General features: G+C 53.0%; 7 protein-coding genes across 7 annotated transcripts; 3 read left to right on the top strand and 4 right to left on the bottom strand.

Annotated features, from left to right (window-relative positions):
- Positions 1-151: 151 nt before the first annotated feature.
- CONPUDRAFT_165080 (P-loop containing nucleoside triphosphate hydrolase protein) lies at positions 152-3,186 on the bottom strand. The gene is made up of 9 exons (XM_007769949.1): positions 2,726-3,186; positions 2,563-2,669; positions 1,905-2,502; positions 1,588-1,835; positions 1,424-1,530; positions 938-1,332; positions 765-842; positions 513-671; positions 152-422 (listed from the first exon to the last, which is right to left on the bottom strand). Exons 1-9 carry the CDS (start codon positions 3,089-3,091, stop codon positions 342-344), a joined length of 2,139 nt encoding a protein of 712 aa, XP_007768139.1. The 5' UTR covers positions 3,092-3,186; the 3' UTR covers positions 152-341.
- Positions 3,187-4,215: 1,029 nt separating this feature from the next.
- Positions 4,216-4,992, top strand: CONPUDRAFT_89910 (GTP cyclohydrolase I; the record flags this gene model as incomplete). The annotated part of the gene is made up of 4 exons (XM_007769950.1): positions 4,216-4,348; positions 4,435-4,544; positions 4,627-4,799; positions 4,866-4,992. The coding sequence occupies 4 exons, from the start codon at positions 4,216-4,218 to the stop codon at positions 4,990-4,992; spliced, it is 543 nt and encodes a 180-aa protein (XP_007768140.1).
- Positions 4,993-5,232: 240 nt separating this feature from the next.
- CONPUDRAFT_89911 (uncharacterized protein) lies at positions 5,233-12,505 on the bottom strand (the record flags this gene model as incomplete). Its single annotated transcript, XM_007769951.1, has 22 exons — positions 5,233-5,420; positions 5,479-5,767; positions 5,823-5,975; positions 6,035-7,085; positions 7,135-7,313; positions 7,365-7,428; positions 7,478-7,662; positions 7,718-7,935; positions 7,996-8,059; positions 8,109-8,269; positions 8,325-8,626; positions 8,676-8,755; positions 8,810-9,058; positions 9,110-9,283; positions 9,337-9,749; positions 9,800-10,343; positions 10,394-11,056; positions 11,105-11,203; positions 11,257-11,740; positions 11,791-11,918; positions 11,970-12,390; positions 12,441-12,505. The coding sequence occupies 22 exons, from the start codon at positions 12,503-12,505 to the stop codon at positions 5,233-5,235; spliced, it is 6,174 nt and encodes a 2,057-aa protein (XP_007768141.1).
- A 111-nt stretch (positions 12,506-12,616) lies between these two features.
- On the bottom strand, positions 12,617-14,102 carry CONPUDRAFT_136981 (uncharacterized protein). The gene is made up of 7 exons (XM_007769952.1): positions 13,872-14,102; positions 13,795-13,813; positions 13,636-13,740; positions 13,457-13,568; positions 13,309-13,400; positions 13,200-13,258; positions 12,617-13,140 (listed from the first exon to the last, which is right to left on the bottom strand). The coding sequence occupies exons 1-7, from the start codon at positions 14,023-14,025 to the stop codon at positions 12,857-12,859; spliced, it is 825 nt and encodes a 274-aa protein (XP_007768142.1). The 5' UTR covers positions 14,026-14,102; the 3' UTR covers positions 12,617-12,856.
- A 185-nt stretch (positions 14,103-14,287) lies between these two features.
- Positions 14,288-15,059, top strand: CONPUDRAFT_103737 (uncharacterized protein). The gene is made up of 3 exons (XM_007769953.1): positions 14,288-14,514; positions 14,571-14,635; positions 14,686-15,059. The coding sequence occupies exons 1-3, from the start codon at positions 14,376-14,378 to the stop codon at positions 14,818-14,820; spliced, it is 339 nt and encodes a 112-aa protein (XP_007768143.1). The 5' UTR covers positions 14,288-14,375; the 3' UTR covers positions 14,821-15,059.
- Positions 15,039-19,417, bottom strand: CONPUDRAFT_153372 (uncharacterized protein; the record flags this gene model as incomplete). Its single annotated transcript, XM_007769954.1, has 10 exons — positions 15,039-15,077; positions 15,130-15,312; positions 15,361-15,495; positions 15,562-15,767; positions 15,817-16,019; positions 16,067-16,570; positions 16,629-16,825; positions 16,882-18,523; positions 18,583-18,710; positions 18,767-19,417. 10 exons carry the CDS (start codon positions 19,415-19,417, stop codon positions 15,039-15,041), a joined length of 3,888 nt encoding a protein of 1,295 aa, XP_007768144.1.
- Positions 19,418-20,104: 687 nt separating this feature from the next.
- Positions 20,105-21,701, top strand: CONPUDRAFT_81978 (uncharacterized protein). The gene is made up of 7 exons (XM_007769624.1): positions 20,105-20,131; positions 20,182-20,191; positions 20,245-20,331; positions 20,391-20,484; positions 20,537-21,151; positions 21,208-21,497; positions 21,553-21,701. The coding sequence occupies exons 1-7, from the start codon at positions 20,127-20,129 to the stop codon at positions 21,616-21,618; spliced, it is 1,167 nt and encodes a 388-aa protein (XP_007767814.1). The 5' UTR covers positions 20,105-20,126; the 3' UTR covers positions 21,619-21,701.
- The last annotated feature ends 106 nt before the right edge of the window (positions 21,702-21,807 follow it).

Raw genomic sequence — 21,807 nt, forward strand, 5'->3', positions numbered from 1 at the left:
GTACTGGGTTCTGAATTAGATGACATGATTAGGTAGAGAGGGTCGAGAAAGCGGAAACTGGGAGAAAGTAGATATATACGCGTGCTCCACTAGAGCGTCTAGCATGTGGAGAGAGGGTCGTCGTCCTCCTCCTCGGTGGTGGTGGGTAGTGGCAATGGTGACAGGCACATTATGTTTATTGAATAAAAAAGGGATGCAAGGGGAGTGGCGTGTTGGCAGTACAGTACACTATGTGTGATCCTTATGCGTCTAGCTTAAGCATAAAGGTAATACAAATTACGACGGGATGTATATGCATGTAAAGTTCGCTGCTGATCAGGCCTTCAGGCTTCCTATCTAGGTCAGACCGACGCCCGGTAGAGCGCGGCATACGAGCCGTCTCGTTTGAGCAACTCCTCGTGAGAGCCGAACTCTGTGATGGTCTGAAACAGAAAAACGTTCCCGGGGTCAGTCAACGGGTTGGGCTAGGCCAGAGCGAGCATATAGCACGCCGGAGGGACGACGCCACTTACACCGCGCTCCATCATCGCGATCTTGTCGGCCCGTCTGGCCGTGGACAGGCGGTGGGTGATGAAGACCACCGTTTTAGTGCGCTTGCCAGCGGACGAGCGCGAGACGTCATCGATGGTGTCAAACACCTTGTTCTGTGCGTGGCTGTCGAGGGAAGATGTCTGATAGACATAAAGCAAAAGTGGGAACACCCAACGACGTCACAGTCAGCGCCCCGAGAAAAGCGTGTGTTTCAAGCTGCCTTGTATGCTCACCGGCTCATCAAAAAGAAGCAGATCGACCTCTGGACGCTCCGCACGCATAAACGCACGTGAGACCGCTATTCTTTGCCACTGTAAGAGGAAATTGTGCCACATCGGCGTGTTAGCACTCAACAAGGAAAGAGCGGGTCGATCACGGCCAACCACTTGAAACAGGTAGTGCTTACCTCGCCACCCGAAAGGCCGTGGGGAATCTTGTTGGACGAAGCGGAAGAGAATCCGCTGGGGACCATAGCGTTCATGCCCGCGCACGATGGATAGTCGAACCCCGTCGCGTCGAGCTTGGTCTTGATGCCGCTGGGCAACGAGCCTACGAACGAGTCTGCGCCGCCCAGGCGGATAGCGCGCTCGATCGCGGCGTGTGAACTCAGCTTCTGCACGTACCCCAGCCCCACATTCTCCTTGACAGTCGAATTGAATTTCGAAAAACCTTGAAAGACGGTGGAAATGCGTCTATGGTAGTCGCGCGGCGGCAGACGCCGTATGTCCACCCCGTTCACCAGGAGTTCGCCGGTGTCAAAGTCGATGGTCCGCAAGAGCACTTTTGCAAGCGTGGATTTCCCTATTGAAAGGAAAAATCCGAACGGAAATTGATTGATGTGAGCGAGCGACTCCAAACAATAAGAACAGATTATTAATAAATCGATCATTACCTGAACCATTGTAGCCCACGATCGCGAGGCTCTCGCCGGCATTTAGCGTAAAGTTAATGTCCTTGAGCGAAGCATCCTTGCTTCCGGGGTAAGTATACGATAAATGCCTAAAGCAGATTATCAGGCACATCCGCAAGACCAGAATGACGTTTTTATTGCCTTACCTGGCTTCCAGTTTCATCCCGCCGCTATTGGTCGGATATTTCAAAGCGTCCTCGTCTGGCGGATCCAGTCGGGGCTGAATATTCATGGCAGCGCAAAATGCGCCCATCAGAAAAACTCCCTGAAAAGCCATGCGAATGGTGGTGAGCAGGTTTCCAACCGTGAAAACCACCGATTGCACGGAGCTCCGATAAAGGGCAAGAGAGCCCAGAGAGACAGACGATGACTGGAACATCAACAGAAGTGGAATCTGTGTGCATAAGGAAGGTTGTAAGAAAGGTGCTGCGCGGGAGTTTTTTTTAGCATGACGACGACCTACGTTTTGGAGCGCAAACAGCAAGTCAGAAACGTTCATCTCCTTGAGCATGTCCGGAAGGTTGGACTTGGTGAGAGAGTACCGCTCGTCGGTAAGCATCGCCCGCCGGGCTGCAGACCAAGATGAGAGAATCCACGGTCCCAGGCCAAAGACCAGTATCTCGGACCTGTGTACGTCGCTATATGCCAGGCTGCGCAGCTTCTCTTGACGCTCCGCCGTTTTTGCCTCCTGTGGGCTATAGGAATTGTCGGCCTGAGATGTGGCCAGGCCATAGCGATCAAGAATCATGGGAAGAACGGCGGAGAAGAGCGAAAACAGCAGGGCGCCCAGGTGTGCGGTTCCGCCAGTGAGCGAGAGAAGCACAAAGATGTGTGAGACGAGCTCCGACGCGAGAGCCAAAATCTGCACAAAGTCGAATGGGGAGAGAAGACCAAAGCCGCCCATACCATTGAATGAGCGCACGAATAGGTCCGACTCCTGTAGGCAGTCGCGAACGTGAGGATCTGCGAGGGTGGGTATGTCCAGCCGCAGACGTTGAGCGACTTGCTGGTATTCGACAAAGAACCTGGCGGAGTCGTGGACTATTCTCTCATTGGTTGTCCTGAGAATGTCCGAGGATAGTGAGAATGCGTCATTCCGAGAAAGACAGAATGGAACTTACGCGAATGAGTCAAGGAAACCGTCGAATGCTCTGCGCAGAATTTCTGTGACCAGAAGCCTGACGAGTCGGGACCACGTGAAACAGTCCGACGTGATGAACGATTGAAGCTAGGGATGAAACGTGAGCGAGACATCAATTGTGACCATGTAAAACTGTCGTGTACCTCGTCGACAATCATAGCCTGTGAATAACAACGAAACGCCGGGGAGAGTCCGCGCAGAATATTGAGAAAGAACATTAGAGTTGTCCGGTAAGGATGTATGCCCCACAAGACTTTGAGCAGGTCGAGTGCACATTCTCGTGTAATAGTCATGGCGTGTTTAAAGTTGGCCTCGTTCAAAGGGCGCTGTGCGCCAGGCATGAGGTAGGTGCCTTTGCGACGAGGGATGGCGCGGGAGGCTAGCCAAGCTTTCTGGACGCAGCGACATGAGGTTATGGGCGGCAGTTGGGAGTTGGCACGGGAGCGTTGTGTGGCGGGGTGGTGAGGCTGAGAGTAGCGCCTGCGGGAGGGCTTCGGGTCTGTGCACATAGTAGTGGAGGGGATGAGAGGACAGTCAGGGGCGGTGTGGCGGGATTTGGAGTGGGGTTATGTATGGAGAAGAGAGGGCGGGATGTCATGACGGTGGGTGTCGGAGTGTTCGGTAGATGAGGACGGCCGAGGATGGACAGGGAAGCTTCACGACGTCAGAGTGTTTTTGTTGTCGCTGCAACAAGCAGGACGGGAGAGGAGAGGCGGTGAGATCCGGATTCGAAGTTGGACCGGGGAGGACGAGAATGGCATGGATGGACCGAGGGAGGTGGAGAGCTAGTGAGAAGAAAGACAAAAGACTCAAGGTTTATGAAAGTGTGGATAAATCAGGCATTGAGGCAGGGCTACTGGGGTGATCTGATACATTTTTTTTTCATACTTACGCAGGAGGGTGCAACAGCCAACGGGATACCGAGCGGAGGAGGCGTGAATTGGAAGGACTGGCCCGCCCAACGGTTAGCCCGCCCCTCTCCTTCAAATATCCAATTTAGGCCATCCACCATCGGCCTCGGTCCAATTTGTGGCACTGCCGCACCCACTGCACCGCCCAGCACCCACTCCGGCTACTCCGGCCACGGTCCGCCATGTGGCCATGATCCCGATGTCCGACACCCCCGACCTGATCGACTGTGCGAGTCCTTGTCCGATTTCTCCACTTCGTGTTCCTGCGTCGTTTGCCAAAAATCCAGCCCACGCTTGGCCGGACGATTCCCACTTTCCTTTTCCCTGACTTCCCACATGTCCTCTCATTCCGATCTCCTGGCATCCGGCTTGCGCGAATTGGAGCGTCAGCAAAATGATCAGCAAAACAACGAGCAGAACAATGATAACCCCTCCAGTCCCTCCGACAGGCCTACCGTCGTCTCAATCCCTTCCCATGTATTCGAGGGCTACGGCTTCCGTCCTACTTCAGGCAAGAACACGCCTCCAGCTGGCATTCAACCGCCAGAAACCGGCAGCCCTCTGCCCGATCCAAACGGTCTCGGATGGCCAGGTCAGCAATATTAATCACTTAAGCTTGATTGTCCAAATGACACTTCTGTCTCACATCTAATCTCTTAGCCAAATCCACCGTCTCGCGTCTCCTTGCTACCCCAGCAGAACGCGAAGCCCGCGAAAAGCGCATGGCCTCCGCCGTGCGCACCATCCTCGAGTGCATAGGCGAGGACCCCGACCGGGAAGGCCTCCTCAAGACGCCAGAGCGCTATGCGCAGGCCCTTATGTGGATGACCCGCGGGTACGAGGAGCGCCTGGTAGGTCCGTCGCGCGCCCACACGCCCACCCCCGCTCGCCTCACGTACTGACCAGCCGCCCATCTCCGAACACTTGCGCAATTAATGCAGATGTGATCAACGACGCGGTGTTTGCCGAAGATCACGACGAGATGGTTCTCGTCCGCGAGATCGACATCTCGAGCCTGTGCGAACATCACCTCGTCCCTTTCACCGGCAAGGCAAGTCCCGCCCGCGCCCATGGGTGCGGGTGTTTCTGATACGCCATTCTTCCTTCTGTTGGATACTTACTCCTTTGCCAAGGTCGCCATTGCATACATACCCAACCGCCTCGTCCTCGGCCTGTCCAAGCTCGCACGCATCGCAGAAACATTCAGCCGCCGCCTGCAGGTCCAGGAGCGGCTCACAAAGCAGATCGCCATTGCCGTCCAGGAGGCCATCAAGCCCCGCGGAGTCGCAGTCGTCATGGAGGCAACGTGAGTACCGAATCCATTTGCGGCGCCCTATGGCATTCCCACTCATCACCCCGCGGCGCGCGCTAGGCATATGTGTATGACGATGCGGGGCGTACAAAAACCAGGCTCGATCACCACGACGTCCTGCATGCTCGGCTGCTTCCGGACACAGCAGAAAACGCGCGAAGAGTTCTTGACCCTCATCAAACGATGAACGATGATGATATCGATGATGTATTGCAGATCCACTAGTGCTGTCACAAACCTATTATTAAGCTTAACACTTACAGCGATTCAACTCGTATAATGTCGATTCAACTCGGGATCTCACCCATCTAATCTCTATACTATATCGTGACGACTCATGTAGCGGAGATAAATGCATTGGAATTAACTGCAGTGTATGTAACAATATGTAATGTATAAATTGCAGGTAGAGTTGCAAGGAAAACATCTAGTCCTTTCTCGAAGACCGGGACTTGTCCCCTGCCGTGGGATCTATGGGAAGTGTCTTTCGGGCCAGTGCATGAGGCCCTGGTGATGCAGGATAGCGATTGCGGTTGAGCTTGGGTCGTTTGAAATTGGGCGGCAACGCTGCGTCGTTGGCGCTTGCGCCAGCCTCGCTCATATCTTTCTCGCGTTCTATTGGGAAGCAGTCAGATGGACGACTCGTGATGTGAAAGCATCGTAATACACGTACCGGCAAAAGTTCGCTTTCTGTGGTCCCGTTCGTCATCTTTATGGGACACGGCCGGCATCTGAGGACCGCGCGGTGTCTCTTTGTCACCAATCCTTGATCGCAGGCTCGGAGCGTCTTGAGATGCGCCGCCATTGGGGAAATGTGCAGGGTGCTCCCGCTGATTTTTCCAGTCTCCGTTACGCTGCGGCGTCTCCCCTTTGCCTGATCTAGAAGCATCCGTGGAAGCCATGGCGCGCGGCGCAGAAGGTGGCAGTTGCTTGGGCCCCTCAGGAGGCCGTTTATCGCCCGCCTGTGCGCTCTCTGATTAGAAAAAGTTCCAATGCACTGCCGCTAGAAAGACCTACCCTATCCGTCGAGGCGCGGACGTCTCCTTCGGATGCCTCCCGTTCGCCTCGGCGCCGGTCCACATCTCGCGGCCTCTCCTCCTTCTCTGGCCTTCGACTCCGATCTTCCCGGTGACTGTCCTTGCGAGAACTTCGTTTCGATGAACGATCGCCCTAAGCCAAGAAAATTGGCATGAGCTCACAGCCCACAAGAGATCAAGATAATCACTCACCTCGTCATCGGCGGTACTCCGCCTCCGCTTGCCCAAAGCGTCGTCAAGCACCTGCGCACTACCACGATGTCGACTAGTATCAGGACGAGCAGGACCCGACCGTGACTCCGCAGGTGCCGTGGGCGTCCCGGACGGCACACCGCGAGTAGATGCATCTCTCTCCTTCCTCGACTCGCGGTCACGGTCCTTCTCGTCCCGCCTGTGCCGGTCTCTGTCACGGTCGCGGTCCTTCTCCCTATCCCTGTCCCGATCGCGCCGGTCACGATCCTTGTCTCTTTCCCGGTCTCTCTCCCGGTCACGCTCCCGTTCGTGTCTGTCGCGGCCTCTGTCCCGGTCGCGTTCGCTCTCGCGCTCCCAGTCGATGTCTCGCACCGCCCGCTCTCGACCTGACCGATCGCCACCGCGAGAGTCTCGTCGGGGCTCACGAGGTTCTGTCCGTGGCTCCCTGTCGGAGTGTCTATCCAGATGTCTGTCGTCCGATCCATCGCCTGCCCCTCGATCTGATCGTGATCGTCCGCCGCTGGCACGGCTTTCTTGGCTGTGGTTGCGCGTTCCAGGGCGCGTAGGAGGAGACAAGGAACGGCGTCGTGGCGAAGGGGAAGGTGCTCCCGACCCGGGTTGACCACGGTGTTCCGGGGCAATCCGTCTGTCGTCGGGCTTCTCCAAAGGTCGTTGCCCTATACTCTGTTTAGCGGTCTCGCGTAGCTCCTGCGCGGAAAGTGTTTGACTTGGGGCAGAGGGTGGCGGCATACCGTCTCCACCGAGTGGCATGCTCTCGTCTCCTCGAGGCCGGGGTGATCCTCGAGAACCTGCAGCGCCTGAGATAGCAAGTGCCCGCTGAGGCCTACCGCCCATGTCTTGGGGTCCAGTGGGAAGCGACGTGCCGTCCATGTTTCCAGGAGCGGGACGCTGGGAATGAGAGGGCTGGCCATTGGTACTATCAACATCCATAACATTGCTGCTGTTTGTTGGTCGGGGATCACGGTCCGGAGTGGCAGAGCCATTGGCCCTGTCTTGTCGCACTCTCTTGACTTTCTCCGGCCGAGGGATGCTGTTTCGAGCGTTGAGAGTCAGGAGCAGCCAGCGAGGACCAAACCCACCTGTCTATCGCCATCTTCGTCGACGCGGAAGCGGACGGTTCAGCAGCATGCTTGCCATTCCCATTAATAGGCGAGGGCGTGCCAATCTGGCGAGTATCACCGTTGGCTGGACCAACTTCATGACTGACTTGAGGCTGTTCTGTTTGAGAGGGTGCGGGGACAGCAGGTGAGGCCGCCGGCTGGTAACGTGCATGAGATATCGAAGCCACGGTAGTAGGTGATGACAATACCTTAGTGGGAACATTCTTGGGAAGACTCCATTGTGAGTTTCGCTTTTTCAAGCTTGCAGAATAGCTAGACGCAACATGAATTACATCCCGGACGATGAGAGTTAAAGACGCACGCTCTGGCAAGGATCTTGAGGTCCCCACGTTCCTCCTTTTCAAGCAGTTTCTCAATTGCGTTATCAATGATAGGTCCCGTATCTCCAACCGCAGCCATTGGGTAGACTGGTAGAATCTCCTTGAGGACAACGATTGCGTTGTAGACATGCATGAACTCTCCGCTTTCGATGCAGTTCAGAAGACACTACACGGGATACATCAACCTCAGTCATCATGGGTTTCATGATCCGATGACTCACCTTGGCAATCTTCCTGTGCCACTTACGGAGAATTTGCTTGTGAGCGTCCCAGTTCAGGACCTCGTCTTGAGGAACTATCAGCTTATAGGTCCACCGTCGTTGAAGACCGGGGAGAACGAAAGTCTTTCCGCCGATTTTTGTGCGATTATCCTGAGTGAAGAGTTGTTCGTCCTGGAACCATTTCCACATGTCCGAAAGGACACCAAGCAAGAAGCGACCTTTGAGGTGCTCATTAGTTGTCCAGGGTTCCTGCAGTCATCGCCAAGATATTGGCTTACCGTAGTTTTTGGCTTCGTATTCGCTGCAAGAGAATAGCACGGTCTTGATGTGATCGCCAAGCAACTAAGAGAACCGTCAGTAGATTCATCAGCGTATGTTAAGAACACCGTACTTTGTCGTAGACCACAAGAGTGGGGAACCCGGGAGTACCCAGCGTATGCACTATTTTGATGAATTGCGCGCAGAAGTCAGCGTCCATCGGCGAGAGAAGGCAGCGAGGTTGAATGCAATGTTCTATCACGGCGGCAGCCAAGGTAACTGATCGAGACTCAGCTAGTAACAAAGGTGTTAGGCCAAGACGTATCATGCAGTCACTGTGTGCACATACTATGGGCGAACCATTGTTGCTTCTCGCGAGCCAGCCGTTTGAGTGTGAACACACGCGAAGCCATTTGCTCCTTGAACTCCTTGTTGAGTGTATTGACAAAATTGTTGTACCGTTCCCGTCGGGCGCGATGTGCGTTGGCTGTTGACCGCCTGGTCCTGTCAGCTGAACGATCTGCGGCTATGTACTTCGAGTCCTCTTGCCGACTCAGAGTTCTTAGCGCTGTCGATTCCTCTTCGTATTTGGCGGTGGGAGGCGATATATCATACATAGATAACTGCCAGAATGTCAAGTAGAACGCAGGCCTGAGGAGGTATTTAGGTCGAGGAAGGTCGAGCATATGTGTTGACCCACCCAATCACGCCGAGAGCCGAGGATTTAGCTGCCTTCTTGACGTCACCGAAAAGCGCCTCAAGTTCAGGTATCCACACACTCTGATGTTGCGTTGTCAAACAAGAATACAGATGTATAGTTAGAAGAATACTTGCCTCTGGCACAGCGGAAACAGCATTACCCTCCTGGGCGCCGCCTTCCACCTCCATGGTCGAGTCTTCGGCATCGGCATCGCCTGGGCCGGTTTTCTCTGCTTCTTTTGAGGCGGATGCACCGTCCGTTGGTGATTGAACGCGTGATATAGAGCTACTGGGCTCCCGCTTCGCTGCCAGACGAGCCTTTAGTCGCTTTTCCTGTTCTTCGCTGGCTACACGATCTTTTTCTTCCAACGCCAGAGCCATGGTCTGGGTGAATCTTAGCGTCGTGTTCGTGATTTACTTCATGAGAGCACGTACAAGAAGTTTGGCGTTGAGCGTTGGGCGTATGATCTGCATACACAGCGGCAATGAGATACCGTACAACTCCGTAAGTTCGCCGAGTGGTGGGACAATTTTTGTCATGTAGTCTTCAGGAGAAACAACAGCAGGCGATGTGAGAAGCTCCAGATACTGAAGGAGCACGCCATGCGTCTAAAGAAAGAGGTTAAATTGGCAGTGCAGGCGCCCGAAAGTGTGGTACTCACCGTGTCGTATAAGCTAGCCAGTGACTTAAGAGGGGCGTTTGGGACCCTGAAGACGCAAGATTGCCGTTGCTGAGCCACCTGGACAAGGAGAGGCAAAGCCAAAGAGGTTTCTAGCAGTGCTTTCCCCAGCCTTTGAGGACCCTTGAGCACCGCATCGCCCGGGTCCAGACGAGCACCACGCGTCGCAGAGGCGACAGCCTCGATGCGCAACGCTGGCCCGCCAGCCATAGCAGCGATTTGTGAATCAGAAAGGCTTGGCAAGGGCTCAATACCGGCCATCTTCCATATAAGCTCCCGCAGAACGATTATCTCCGTCGTCTGCGAGTTATGCAGTTGATGAACGACATATTTGAGCACAGGAGACAAATCGGCGCTGTATCGCCTGTACAACATGCCAATGAACGATGCCAGACCTGGGAATCTTGTCAAAAGTAAGCTCTCTGGACCACTGGCAACCACTTACTTTGGAGCCAGTCAGACGTATGTACACCATCCTCTTTCACCCTATCCTTGTTAGGATTCGAGAGAGCATCAAGTATGACGAAGGTCAACACGTCGAAACCCATGTTCGTCACGTATCGAAGGGCTTGGATGACTACACCGGCTAGGTTGTCGTACGCCATTATTTGATTGACGGCATTGACAAAGAAGATACATGGATTTGAGTGTGCAAGCTTGGCAACAGCGCCCGCCAGCGAATCAATGGTGTTGTGAGACAGGCGTCGAAGTATACCCTTTGACTCTCGGTCTGCCTGGACCTGGCGTATACGAAGCTCCGGATGTGAGGAGTAAATGCCCGACTTCCATTCGCCGTACAAGCGCCAACGAAGGGTCGGCTCGTACTGGCGGATGATGTTCCATATCTCGACTGTGCATACCGCGTTCCCTCTAATGAGAGGAAGTGCAGGCAAGAGGTAAGCGCGGAGTATCTTGAACCAAAAGAGACGGGTAGGGTCATTGGCGTCTGGCTCTCCGCTGGGTTTCTTGGTTTCCGGGTCAAGAGGAACCTGGATAGCGTATGAACGCAAGTCGCTGAATAAATTTACGAAATGCTTACGGTAGACACCAATTGAGTACGGCCAAGGCGCGTGAACTTGGTTACGAACACAGGATCCCGAGAGATATGGAGACCGACGAAGCTCATCAACGGCTCCAAGACATCTTCAAGGTCCGAGGCAGATGTACAACAAGGCACATATTGGGACCAGTCGGGGAAAAAGAAGACGAACTCTGTTGTGGAGGTTGCCGGGGGCGCGGGAGCTACCAAGGTAAGTTGAGGCTTGCAGACAGGAGTGATCGTTGCTCCATTGAGGCCATATCGAGGTCGGGGCTGACCGAAGTTTGAGCTCGGCTCCCTGGGAACAAAAATGGAGTCATAGATAGGAACGATGGAGTACTTCAAGACACGAAGCAGAACATCTGCTACATCCGGATGGGCATCCACCAGCCATGGGAATCTTGCCAATATCGCTATGGCAGGCCGAAGGGCGCCTACGGAAATGAGAGCATGCACGAGAGCAGCTTTCTGATTGACTGTCTTCAGCTCAATCTTGTTCGGTTCTTCGCTAGCAGGCTCTTGACGTGGTTTGCTAATGGAAGAAGAGGACTCCAATGGAGCGGCCATTGCCAATAAGCTAACTTTCGCGCCCGCAATCCTCTCCTGCACTTGAGCCAAGTACCCTTTGTGCAATTCTTCCATGCCGTCATCACTTGGAGAGAGCTTCGAAACAGATGAGCATCTCATTGTGAAGTAGTGAGGCCTACTTACATGAGGATATAACTCTTCTACTGTAATAAATCCCTCGCGCATTAGAAGCGCTGCCATGAGATATAAGCTTCGGGGAGATTGATCAACATTTTCCGCCATCTGCCGGGCTTCATATTAGATTCGGTGCGTTGAAACAAAGAGCATTCACCGACTTGATAGTGAGTAAATTTAAACCCCAGGACTTGGGCAAGAACCCTGGACTCCTGTGCGGGCGGCTCAGATTCAAGGGACCCACCCTCCGCTATGCGCAGAATAGTATCGAGGTCCTTGCCCTTGAACTGGTTGGTGGTGTCCGTCTGCATTTCGTCGCCTCGTGAGCCAGATCGTTTGTAGGTACCACGCCAAGGAGAGAACGAGAGAAGTGCCAGAAAGAAAGTGTAGTGTGTAGCCAAGTTTACTGAGAAGACGTCCAATATGATATCGAGAGCACGGTTAGGATCAAGGTCGAAGTATCCAATCAAACTCATCATCTTTTCCCATACTTGACGCGCGCGATCCTCAATAGCCGTGTAGCCTTCGACAGGTTTACCATCCGAGGGCGAGTGCGGCGCACCCAGAGACCCAGTCAGTTCCGCACTGAGCTTGCTGTAACCTTCGGACTGCTCTCGCAGCAGGTTGAACTTGTTTTGTTTGTAGCTAACAGACGGTCAGAAGTTGTGAATAGCAGGTAGGCTATCGGTGCTCACAATAATCCCGTCCTCGTCCTGACTTCCTTCTTCTCAATACTTGAGCGATCAGAAATGAGGCCAGCACTGGCAAGAAGCGAAAGGTCGAGGCGGTGGCGGCAATGAGACGGGTCTATCAATTTGGCAACCTAGGGGACCGTCACGATTATTGTGATTAATTCCAGGAAACTGGTGCGTACCGTCAACCTCTTCACGAATTCGCCCAAAGTCGCCTTGTCCTGTTCCGCGTTCTGCTTCTTAGTAGAAGCGCGCTTAGATAGGCCAGCGGCTCCGTCCGCAGAATTGCCCGAGGTGTCAGCGTTCGAAGTGAGTGACTTGACATCGGCAAGGAATTCATCCAGGTGAGAGTCAATGGCCCATATAACGTCTATCAGCAGTTCCCCCAGTTGTGTACTATGAGGTGGCGCGTTTTGTCCCGAAGACGAAGGTAAGCCCTCCACAAGTGACTGGATAAACGTCACGAGAGCCTGCGGAGCTATTGAAAGCTCGGTTGGCCAGGACCGAAACGCAGACAACAGTAAAGTGTGGTATCCCGTGGTCAACAGGTCGACGTTTCGCGGATTATTGGGGTCAGAATGTGGTTCAGCAAGGAAGCTTCGACTTCAGGCGCGAGTCAGTAGGCGAGAGGACAAAGCATACAGCATACACACCATTTAGCCTCTCCACCTTGGTGCCAGGTAGCAATGAAGCCCTGCACACTTTGAACGACGTCCATGGTAGCACCAGGACCTACGGAGTAGAGGAGACGATATACGGGGAGGTGGTCGTACCAGTCAGTCGACGCCTCGCACAAGGAGTCGGCAACCAAACCGAGTTGTTGATACCTGTTTACCGTGTCTCGCGCGTTCGTCCTCGTGAGGCGCTAACAAAGCTCATCTCCACCCTCGTGTCTCTAAGTACAGTGGTTACTCCTGCGTAACGTGGACTTTGGCTCCAGCTATTTGCACAATGACGTGAAACGTTGCAGCTCAGCTATTGATGTAGTTATAACACCAATGATAACATGTGGCCACAATGGTCTCTAAGTCTAGTCATTTAATATCTATGCACATTTATCCAGAGAAGGCTACGTCCGTGGCCGGTCAAGCAAGTGTCCAGATACCTCTCGACCGAGACGTTCTACAGATTGCTGAACAACTGCTGTGATATTGCTCCGAGCCAACTTGCGTTCGTTGGCCTCCAGAGATAATGGTTGTCCCAAGGCTAATTTAGCAGATCGCCTGTGCGCGGCTATGGCAGCTATCTCTTTGTGGTGCAATGACTCGCCGAAAGCCACTCCTAGCTCCACGTTGAGCTTGGGCAAGAATTTGAACGGCGCCTTCCGACCCTCGGGCATCAATTTGTCAAAACCTAAAAACAAACAAACATACAATAAGAACGAGGTGACATCGACGGGGCTAAATGCTTGCCTGTGAGCCACATAGGCACAATTATGGGTGGTTCTTTTGCCTCCATGAGGATATGACCACTATGGCAGGACGTTAAAGCTTGGGTGTAACACAGTCACAAACGACTTACACGCCCCACTTGAATCGGGGAAGATGTGCCACACCATCTATGATCGGGTAGGTGCTTGGCTGATTGACCTTGCCTTCACCGAATAAATGTACCTAGTAATTAAAGGATGAACGTCGGGCAAGATGTTCACGGTGTGAGCCGAACATACCCAGCCGCCGGAGTCTAGTTGACGTATTGCACCGTCGACAGCGGGCTGGAAAATGCCTCTCCCCCGGAAAGTCTCGAAAACCTGTCCTTTACGGAAGAATGCCGAGAAGACACTACCTGGCCATGACATGCGCTTAGCTCATCCCAAGGTTATGTGATTATGCAAGAATGACTGCTCACGGGTTTGTGAACATAATGTCGGCAGCACCGAGAGACCATCGTATTCGCTTAGGTGAGAAGTAGTAGCTCGAGGGCAATATTCCCCATGTGACAGGGTCGTCCAAGCTAAGGTGAAGGAGAATGAGATGTAAGGGCATTCGCGTAATACGACATACTTACACAGAAATATGGTTCGCCACTAGGAAATGGAGGGGCTCAGTTGTAGACGAGGTTTGGCAAGAGATGGGGCTAGGTACCTGTCACGACACCTTGGCCATCCCGGCGGTTTTCCAGGGCGTTGAGCAAGGAAGCAAGGTTTGAGACTTTGATGGAACAAAGGCCTGAATTGAGGAAGGCCTTGCAAGTGAAGCCGACTGCGGCGATAGTGGCGGTGGACAAGGCCTGTGCCATAACATGGACGCTGTCCAACCTCGCTGTGTACTTTGCTGAGTGAGTGACCGGCACGGAGGGTGTGGGCGACCGGAGGCTGACGGAGGCTGACAAGTGCAATCTCTGACGAGGCTGACGCGGTCGGTGATTACAGGATGCGCGTCGGCAACGGAAGCAGTAGAACACGGAATGTATGCTCGGCTAAGAGAAGGACTGGACAGATGATCACAAAACAAGTTTGGCGCCCCCCATAATTCTCGTCGCCCTTTCCTTACGACCATCACGCCCTCCCGACGCCTGAACAACTCCGTTGAGCACCTGCCCCCGAGCAGCGCTGCTGTCCAGCGACGTTCTGCAACGACCCGACAACCATGTTCCCTCTCTTCGCCGTCACCTTCCTCACCGCCATTATCCTCCTGTGCCTCTTTTCACCCACGGTCAGGCGGTCAATAATAGCGGGAGACGACACTCTGGACGCTCATGAATCGGGTCTTGCCTTGGTTGCCTCCCGTACGTCTCCCCTCTTCTTACTTGCTCTTGATCATTCTTTAACCTCTTATCTCTAGGGAATCCCTTTAGAGAAACTGGTCCCCCAGTATGTATGGCCAAACTCATCATGCTGAGACACAAGGTTCGACTTTCATTGGACTCATCAACTTGGTCCCTTCTCAACTACTTCAGATGCAGACAAGCACGCGGAAACGAAAGAGCCCCGCACAACCACGGCACCCCCGTAGCTTTGTTGCACAACCAACACGTTCTCGTCAACGGGATACGTGGGTTCGTTTCGGAAGAATCGGAAACCAGTACCACTAGCCTTCGCTTCTTAATCTTCCCTTTCTATCTATTCACTACCTTTATTGATGATACCACCTTCTTCTATTCGAGCACACTTAGACTTGTGAGATAGCCTGTTGTTTTTTCGAGGATATTACATTTGGGCGGAGAGAGGGTCATGCCGCGTGAAAGTAGAACAGAAGACAAAGTACAATAGGACAAAACAAAGCAAGAATGTCAACACTATAACACTCCAATTACACGGATGCATCGTCAAGCGAATCTATGGCGCCGGTCTGAAAGTTTGGAAAGCAGGCTCGGCTCCCTGCTCGGTTTCGTGACACTGACATTGCCAGTGTCCTTGTTTGTGGGAAGGTTCTTCAAAGTACCATTGCCTACTTTGGCCTTGTGACCAGTGATAGCAGACCCGGCCCCTGACCGCCCTGTACCTTGACGTCGAGACCCTTGCCCTCTGGACCATGTCTTCAGTTGAGCTCGCTCCTGTTCGCTCCCTCTGTCCCCCTGACGATGCTGCAAGGAAAAATTAGTATGTGATATCCAACATCGTGAGCATCTTACCTGGATATGGTTGTCGGGCTGGGTACCTGCCTGCCTATCTCCCTTTGACGATAAGATTTTGATGTTGATGTCCTCGTCCTCGTCTTGTCCTCGGTCAACCCATGAAGTATCATAAGGGTTTAGAGTCTCAAGGTCCTACGCAATATAGTCAGCGTCGCCAGGCTTAGTTGATCACAGTGATGCATGACTTGTGGCGCCTACCTCCTGTTCTCGGCTTTCGGCGGCAACCTGGCGAAGTTGCCTTCGAACTTCGTCTACGGATACCTCTGCCTCCATGCCCTGGTCATCTTCGTCCTCAGCGTCCATCATGGCTGCATCGTCCTGATGGAGATGAGCAAACTCGTTCTCATCTTCCATCAAGTCCTGTTGATAGGTATCGTAGAAGGCTCTGGTTTCTTGGTTTTGACCTGCCATTTCCTTTCAGTTTCAAATTATTCCAACATGGATCAACCTTACCAAGTGCTTCAAGATCGTCGCCATCAATTTTGCGTTTCTTGTACATCCCCCTGCGAATGTTTCTTGACAGTTCCTCGTCTTCCCCATCGTCACTCTCATCCTCGAAACCAACACCGCGATCACGTCGCTTCATCCTCAGCTTGCCTTCTGCAGCGTCCCGGTGGAGCTTCTCCAGCGCACGATCATCCTCATCTACGTGCTCACTTTCGCGACTGTTAACAAGTATCATGAAAACCCACTACACACGTACCGGAATTTCTCTTGAACCAAATCTTCTCTCTTGGCATTCTCGTCCATGCCTGCATCGTCTAAGAGGCCCTCAACCACTTTGTCTTGGTCGTCCTCCTCCTCTTCGTCACTTTCACCTTTGCCAGCGCCAAAGCCAAATGCCTCCTCTTCGTCTGATTCCACCGCTTCGGCCGTCACATATTCTGATTTTGCTAACTTCTTCTGCGCTCGCTTGGGGTCCTTTCCAAGCACATCAAAGGCGTTTCGTTGTACGCTAGGGCTATCAATGGCTGTCGCCCGTGCGTCTGGCGTAGGAGAAGAAGACCGCCTTCTGAGACGAGTAAGAGGCTGGCCCGATGTCTCGACGTCCTTGGAGTAAGAGAGTGTTCGCAAAGGGGTGCGTTCCGAGAATGGTTGGGTAAACTGGTCCATCAGACTAGTTCGTTGAGTGGGATGTTGGGTCAGCTGCGTCGGGTGACGATAGAGTATTGGTGTCGATGACTCCGGGCGGGTTTGAGTAAGGAACCTGAGGAAGTGTAAGCGTCTCCGGTCATCACTTATGAGCTAGCAGATTGATTGCGCACCCATGATCGTTCACATATAGTACTTCTTTCGATGCTGGCTTCCTGTTGGCGGCTTCTACGACGTCAGCTTGTTCTTTGTCAAAGATATCATCAGCTTGGCGTCGAACAGACTCCTTCACATCCAAAGCAGGTTGGAGACCGACGTCAAGGGTGAGCGATAAACCCTGGGTATCTTTTCTAGAGCTAGCGGCTCCCGTCTTAGGAGCCATCAACGTCAGCTTCGTGTACAGTTCAAACTGCATTACTGACATACCGCCGCAAAGAATTGTGATAATCCTTGGTTAGTAGTAGCCTCACGGAAGGAAGGTTCAAAGGAAGCTAGCAAGCCACCACCATCCTTTGAGCTATACTCTTGGAATGGCGGCTCAAATGTTCCTAATGGCGACTTGAACCCGCCACTCTTGCCATCAGGGGAACTTCCACGCCTTGGTGTCGAGATCTTTGCTTCCGGAGACACTGATCTTGCACTAAGGAGACGAGAGGTAAACGACTGGTCTGCCTGCGGCGTCGACAATGAGAATGGATCGGCTTCGTCGTCGTCTTCGCGTAGCTCCTTTAAGGGCGTCCGAACTTCCTCAGGTTTCGAACTTTCGTTCCTGATATCTGAAAAGGCGAGGCCACCCCTCATGCCATCTTCCAATCCGAACAAAGACCCAGGTCTGCTTCCCAAAACTGGACGAGACGACAGAGGGGAATGCCGCAGAGCACTCTGATTCTCTTTGTCATCGTTGGCCTCGAACGCGACATTGTCGTTCTCTTTGTCGTTGTCGTCTTCACCGTGACTGACCATAGAAGTCGGTTTGCTACCAGAAGGACGAGAGTTCTCTTCGTCGTCGTCGGAGTCCAGAATCCTGGTGGGCCGAGTCTGTCGTTTCCTGGGCAGATTCTCCTCGTCATCTGAAATATCACGTTCGTCATCGGTCTCCGTCATTGCCAGTAGCTGTTCGGATGCATCTATCGACGACGGGGACCTCTCGGGCTCGGGAGACGCTGAACCACGTATGGCCGGAGAATAGTCCTCATCATCTTCATCACTACCCTGTGAATCTGCATAATCCTCATCGTCCATTTCATCGTCGTCTTGGCCAGGCTCCGAAACATCTTGCAACTTCTGTCGCGCGGCAGCTAACTTCTCCTGGATCGACTGGCCCAACTCTTCATCCCGCCGAATCTTGCCTCCCCTTTTGACCCACTCTTCTTCCTTGTCTTTGATCTGCTTGGCGTTCTCGCTTTCGGTTTGCTGGCGCAGCATCAAGTTGAGATCCTTGAGGCTTCGGACTCCTTTCTGGTCCCTCTCGTGTTTAGCTGCAGCAATGAAGGCCGGGCGGGATGATTCGCGAAGCGTAGCCTCAAAAGATCTGGGACCCTTCAGTGGTGAGCTTTTCGATGCGCCGGCTGAATGAGGAATAGCAGCCCCACGAAGCAGAGGGATTATGTTTTTGCCTCCTTTGTACGTTCCAAGAGCTTTGTCGATCTTGCGCTTCGATGCTTCTTCTTCAGCAGTAACGTGCACATCCTCCTTTACGACCTCGAGATCGTCGTCGCTGTCTTCCTGTGGGAATGCGTTTGTGGCCTGTGCTCGCAAAAGAGCTGCTTTGACTCGTTGGAGGTCTTGCTTCGATTGTGTACTCGCTCGTTGCTGCTCTTCGCGCTTCATGATCGTAGCAAGATCTGGCATGTCCTCGTCATCAGATTGATTAGACAGATTCGCGGTTTCCGAGGCTGGTCCATCCGAAATGATATGGGCCGGGTGGCCTAGAAGGGACGACGCCGCACCAAAACTGGTGCTTCTGGACTCAACATCCAATGACAGGATTTCCGTGGGTGATGAGGAGAATTGTTGTATAGGGTCGGAAGATGGTACCGTAGGAGCTGTCAGTGTGGTCGGCCCCTCCCTATAATGCAAACGTGGCTAATCGTATCTCGCCTTCGACATCCACGGATATGAACTTACTTGACTCGATCCAGAAGCCATTCCAATGTATGTTGTGCGTCTACGGCGCGAGTTACTTCCACGCGCCTGCTCGCTTGGATACGAGCATTCTCAAGCACGCTTTCGCGCTTGTCCTTCTTCGTTGGTGCCTAAAAGAAGGTGAACAATGTGCAGTAGGGGATTTTAGCTATATGCTTGCCTTCACTTTACCCCCGCGCGTCTTTCCCGCGCGGTTCGTTTGGGAGTCCATAGAGACGTCGCCTAGGCTGGCGTCGGGGACATTGTCATGCACGATAGCTCTTTGTTTCCCCTTCAGTTTTCTCGATATTGCAGAAGGCATTTCCGTCTCAGAAGTTGGAGGCGTGAACGGAGAGGCTTGTCGATGAGGAGTAGCAGCAGTGGGGGACGACTGTTCATCTTCTGAGTCTGAGTGAGGTTCTTCGAGCACAGCGGGCCTTGAGCCGCCGAGTGGCGAAGGTGACCGAGCCTGCGTTGACTCTGCGTTGTATACCCGCTTTGAATCATGTTCCCCGCTTTCCGGCTCTTGTGCCTTGCGAGAGATTGGAACGTGATCAACATTGTCAAACTGACTATCGAGCTCCTTCAACTTGGCCCGCCAGCCAAATCCAACCGTAGGCGTGTCCAATTCTTCTTCGAGCTCCTCGTCAGGTGCTATGGTCGTACCAGACGCGTCTTCGAATGGCTTCAGGTCATCATGGAAATCCTCGCCATTCGTCGGCAAACTGGGAGCGTCTGGTGCAGTCAGTGCTGGGACATCATCTCGACGCCTACCATAAGTGACTGCTGCCCTCTTCATGACGGCTGGAGTCGACATTGGCTGGTCTTCCGCAGGCATGGTGCCCGCTGTAAGTTCGGCAGGCCGTGGCTGTCAGTGAGGTTTCTGTGACGAGAAGCGTGACAGAGCGCGTTTTAGGCAAGTGTCATTTACTGTCAACGCGTCGCGTTCTAGTCACGCGCCTTATTGTCTCATTGCGCATGCGGACTTGTGATTTTTAGCAAGGCTTGAGACTTGTTGGTTCAATTGTATGCTCTGAGCATCCCCCACAATTTCGACGCCAAGCGTACGCTTATAAGCTTGAGCTTGATGTTGAATAATGCAGCGGGGTGATGGTACGAGATTGGATATGGGATGAAGACGGCCTTGCATGGAGCAGTGAGTGCTCATTGGTAGTCCATGACCTTGGAGCAGCCATGGTTTCCAAAGGGCGGAAATAAGGGACCGTTTTGCCTACCCACAACGTCCAGCGTCCCACGCACCAAGACTTTTGCCTGTAGGAGAAGCCGAAACCCTTGCACATGCTTACTTCGGTTTGTCGTTGGGTTATCAGATAGTACGTAGTTTATCTTGCACCTTGGGTCATTATGAATTCTGCCTTGTACGTGTGTAGGGTGGCTCCAGACAAGGGCTTACTATTGACTCCGCGGCAGCCCATAAGATATACTGTAAAGTACCTTAGCCACAGTTCGGCAAGTTCCGGTAATCGCGAGTACTGATACTCGTCAACGACCAAGAAATCCATCGAACGTCCCCCACAAGCCCGACAATGAGGTGAGTTCGTCAATCGCTGTCAGGATATGCTTCACTAATGATGCTTCCAGTCACCGTAAGGTTGGTTTGATCCTGAAGAGGTGTAGATTCCACCTACTGACAACCCACCAAAGTACGAAGCCCCTCGCCACGGTTCCCTCGGTTTCCTGCCAAGAAAGCGTGCTGCCCGTCACCGGGGCAAGGTCAAGTCGTTCCCGAAGGTGAGATAATATATTCTGCGTGACTTCAGACACGAAAAAAACTCAATCATTGTCCCCAGGATGATCCCAAAAAGCCAGTTCACTTAACTGCCATCATGGGCTACAAGGCTGGCATGACCCATGTTGTTCGTGACCTCGACCGGCCAGGATCCAGTACGCTTTCAAGCTTCTGATACCTCGCGTCGTTCTCTAACAATTCTGGCAGAAATGCACAAGCGTGAGATTGTGGAGGCTGTTTCGATTGTCGAGACCCCTCCCATGATGGTTGTCGGTGTTGTCGGCTATGTTGAGACTCCTCGCGGTCTCCGCACTCTTACTACCGTCTGGGCAAACCACCTTTCGGATGAGGTCAAACGTCGGTTCTACAAGAACTGGTACCGCTCGAAGAAGAAGGCGTTCACCCGGTACGCCAAGAAGCACGCTGAGGACGGTGGCAAGTCGACGGCCCGCGAACTCGAGCGTATCCGCAAGTACTGCACTGTCGTCCGTGTGCTTTCCCACACCCAGATTCGCAAGACCGGTCTGAGCCAGAAGAAGGCTCACTTGATGGAGATTCAAGTGAACGGTGGCTCTATCGCAGACAAGGTCGAGTTTGCCCAAGGCCTCTTCGAGAAGCCTTTCGACGTCAACTCGATCTTCGAGCAAGATGAGGTCATTGATGTCATCGCCGTTACCAAGGGTCACGGCTTTGAGGGTGTTACCCACCGTTGGGGTACCAAGAAGCTGCCGAGAAAGACCCATAAGGGTCTTCGCAAGGTTGCTTGTATCGGTGCATGGCATCCTTCGAAAGTCATGTTCTCCGTTGCTCGTGCTGGTCAAAGTATGTATTCCTCGTGCTCCGCAATGCCTTCGGAATTGACTGCCTCTGCGTTATAGACGGATACCACCACCGCACGGAACTTAACAAGAAGATCTACCGCATCGGTTCTGGCACCGATGAGGCTAACGCTTCGACCGAGTCTGATGTCACGAAGAAGGCTATCACGCCCATGGGTGGCTTCCCCCACTACGGCATTGTCAAGAATGACTTCCTGATGCTGAAGGGATCCATCCCTGGAACGAAGAAGCGTGTCGTTACTCTGCGCAAGTCGTTGACGGTACACACCTCTCGTCGGGATCTTGAGAAGGTCCAGCTCAAGTTCATTGATACCTCGTCGAAGTTTGGTGTAAGTTTCCTGGTCTTTTTCTCTGGCTCATGCTTATATCATTTTTGCACTCTAGCACGGCTCGTTCCAAACGTTCGAGGAAAAGGCTGCGTTCCTTGGAACCCTCAAGGCCAGAGATTGATTGCATTATCCACGTATTACCTAGGCACTTCATGTTTTTTCTTTTGCGCTACGCCCTTGCATGTGATGTATGCTGTAATCCACTCCCATGCGCAAGACGTTTTTAAGAGCGAGTCTGAAAGTGTTCCGTTGATTCGTGATGAATGGTAGACATTAATGACATAGAGTGCTTGACAATCCCACGTGGTAA

This window comes from Coniophora puteana, assembly GCF_000271625.1.
Source record: "Coniophora puteana RWD-64-598 SS2 unplaced genomic scaffold CONPUscaffold_5, whole genome shotgun sequence".
NCBI classification, from domain to species: domain Eukaryota; kingdom Fungi; phylum Basidiomycota; class Agaricomycetes; order Boletales; family Coniophoraceae; genus Coniophora; species Coniophora puteana.

Coding starts and splice junctions, on each gene's coding strand:
- CONPUDRAFT_81978 (XM_007769624.1), top strand. Junction 21,152..21,207: donor CGTTGCTCGTGCTGGTCAAA/GTATGTATTCCT, acceptor TCTGCGTTATAG/ACGGATACCACCACCGCACG. Junction 21,498..21,552: donor ATACCTCGTCGAAGTTTGGT/GTAAGTTTCCTG, acceptor TTTGCACTCTAG/CACGGCTCGTTCCAAACGTT.
- CONPUDRAFT_136981 (XM_007769952.1), bottom strand. CDS start 14,025: ATGGCACAGGCCTTGTCCACCGCCACTATCGCCGCAGTCGGCTTCACT. Junction 13,259..13,308: donor CCCCGATTCAAGTGGGGCGT/GTAAGTCGTTTG, acceptor GTCCTGCCATAG/TGGTCATATCCTCATGGAGG. Junction 13,141..13,199: donor TGTGCCTATGTGGCTCACAG/GCAAGCATTTAG, acceptor GTTTGTTTTTAG/GTTTTGACAAATTGATGCCC.
- CONPUDRAFT_165080 (XM_007769949.1), bottom strand. CDS start 3,091: ATGTGCACAGACCCGAAGCCCTCCCGCAGGCGCTACTCTCAGCCTCAC. Junction 1,333..1,423: donor CGTGGGCTACAATGGTTCAG/GTAATGATCGAT, acceptor TCCTTTCAATAG/GGAAATCCACGCTTGCAAAA. Junction 423..512: donor TCGCGATGATGGAGCGCGGT/GTAAGTGGCGTC, acceptor TTTCTGTTTCAG/ACCATCACAGAGTTCGGCTC.
- CONPUDRAFT_103737 (XM_007769953.1), top strand. CDS start 14,376: ATGTTCCCTCTCTTCGCCGTCACCTTCCTCACCGCCATTATCCTCCTG. Junction 14,515..14,570: donor TCTTGCCTTGGTTGCCTCCC/GTACGTCTCCCC, acceptor TCTTATCTCTAG/GGAATCCCTTTAGAGAAACT. Junction 14,636..14,685: donor TCATCATGCTGAGACACAAG/GTTCGACTTTCA, acceptor CAACTACTTCAG/ATGCAGACAAGCACGCGGAA.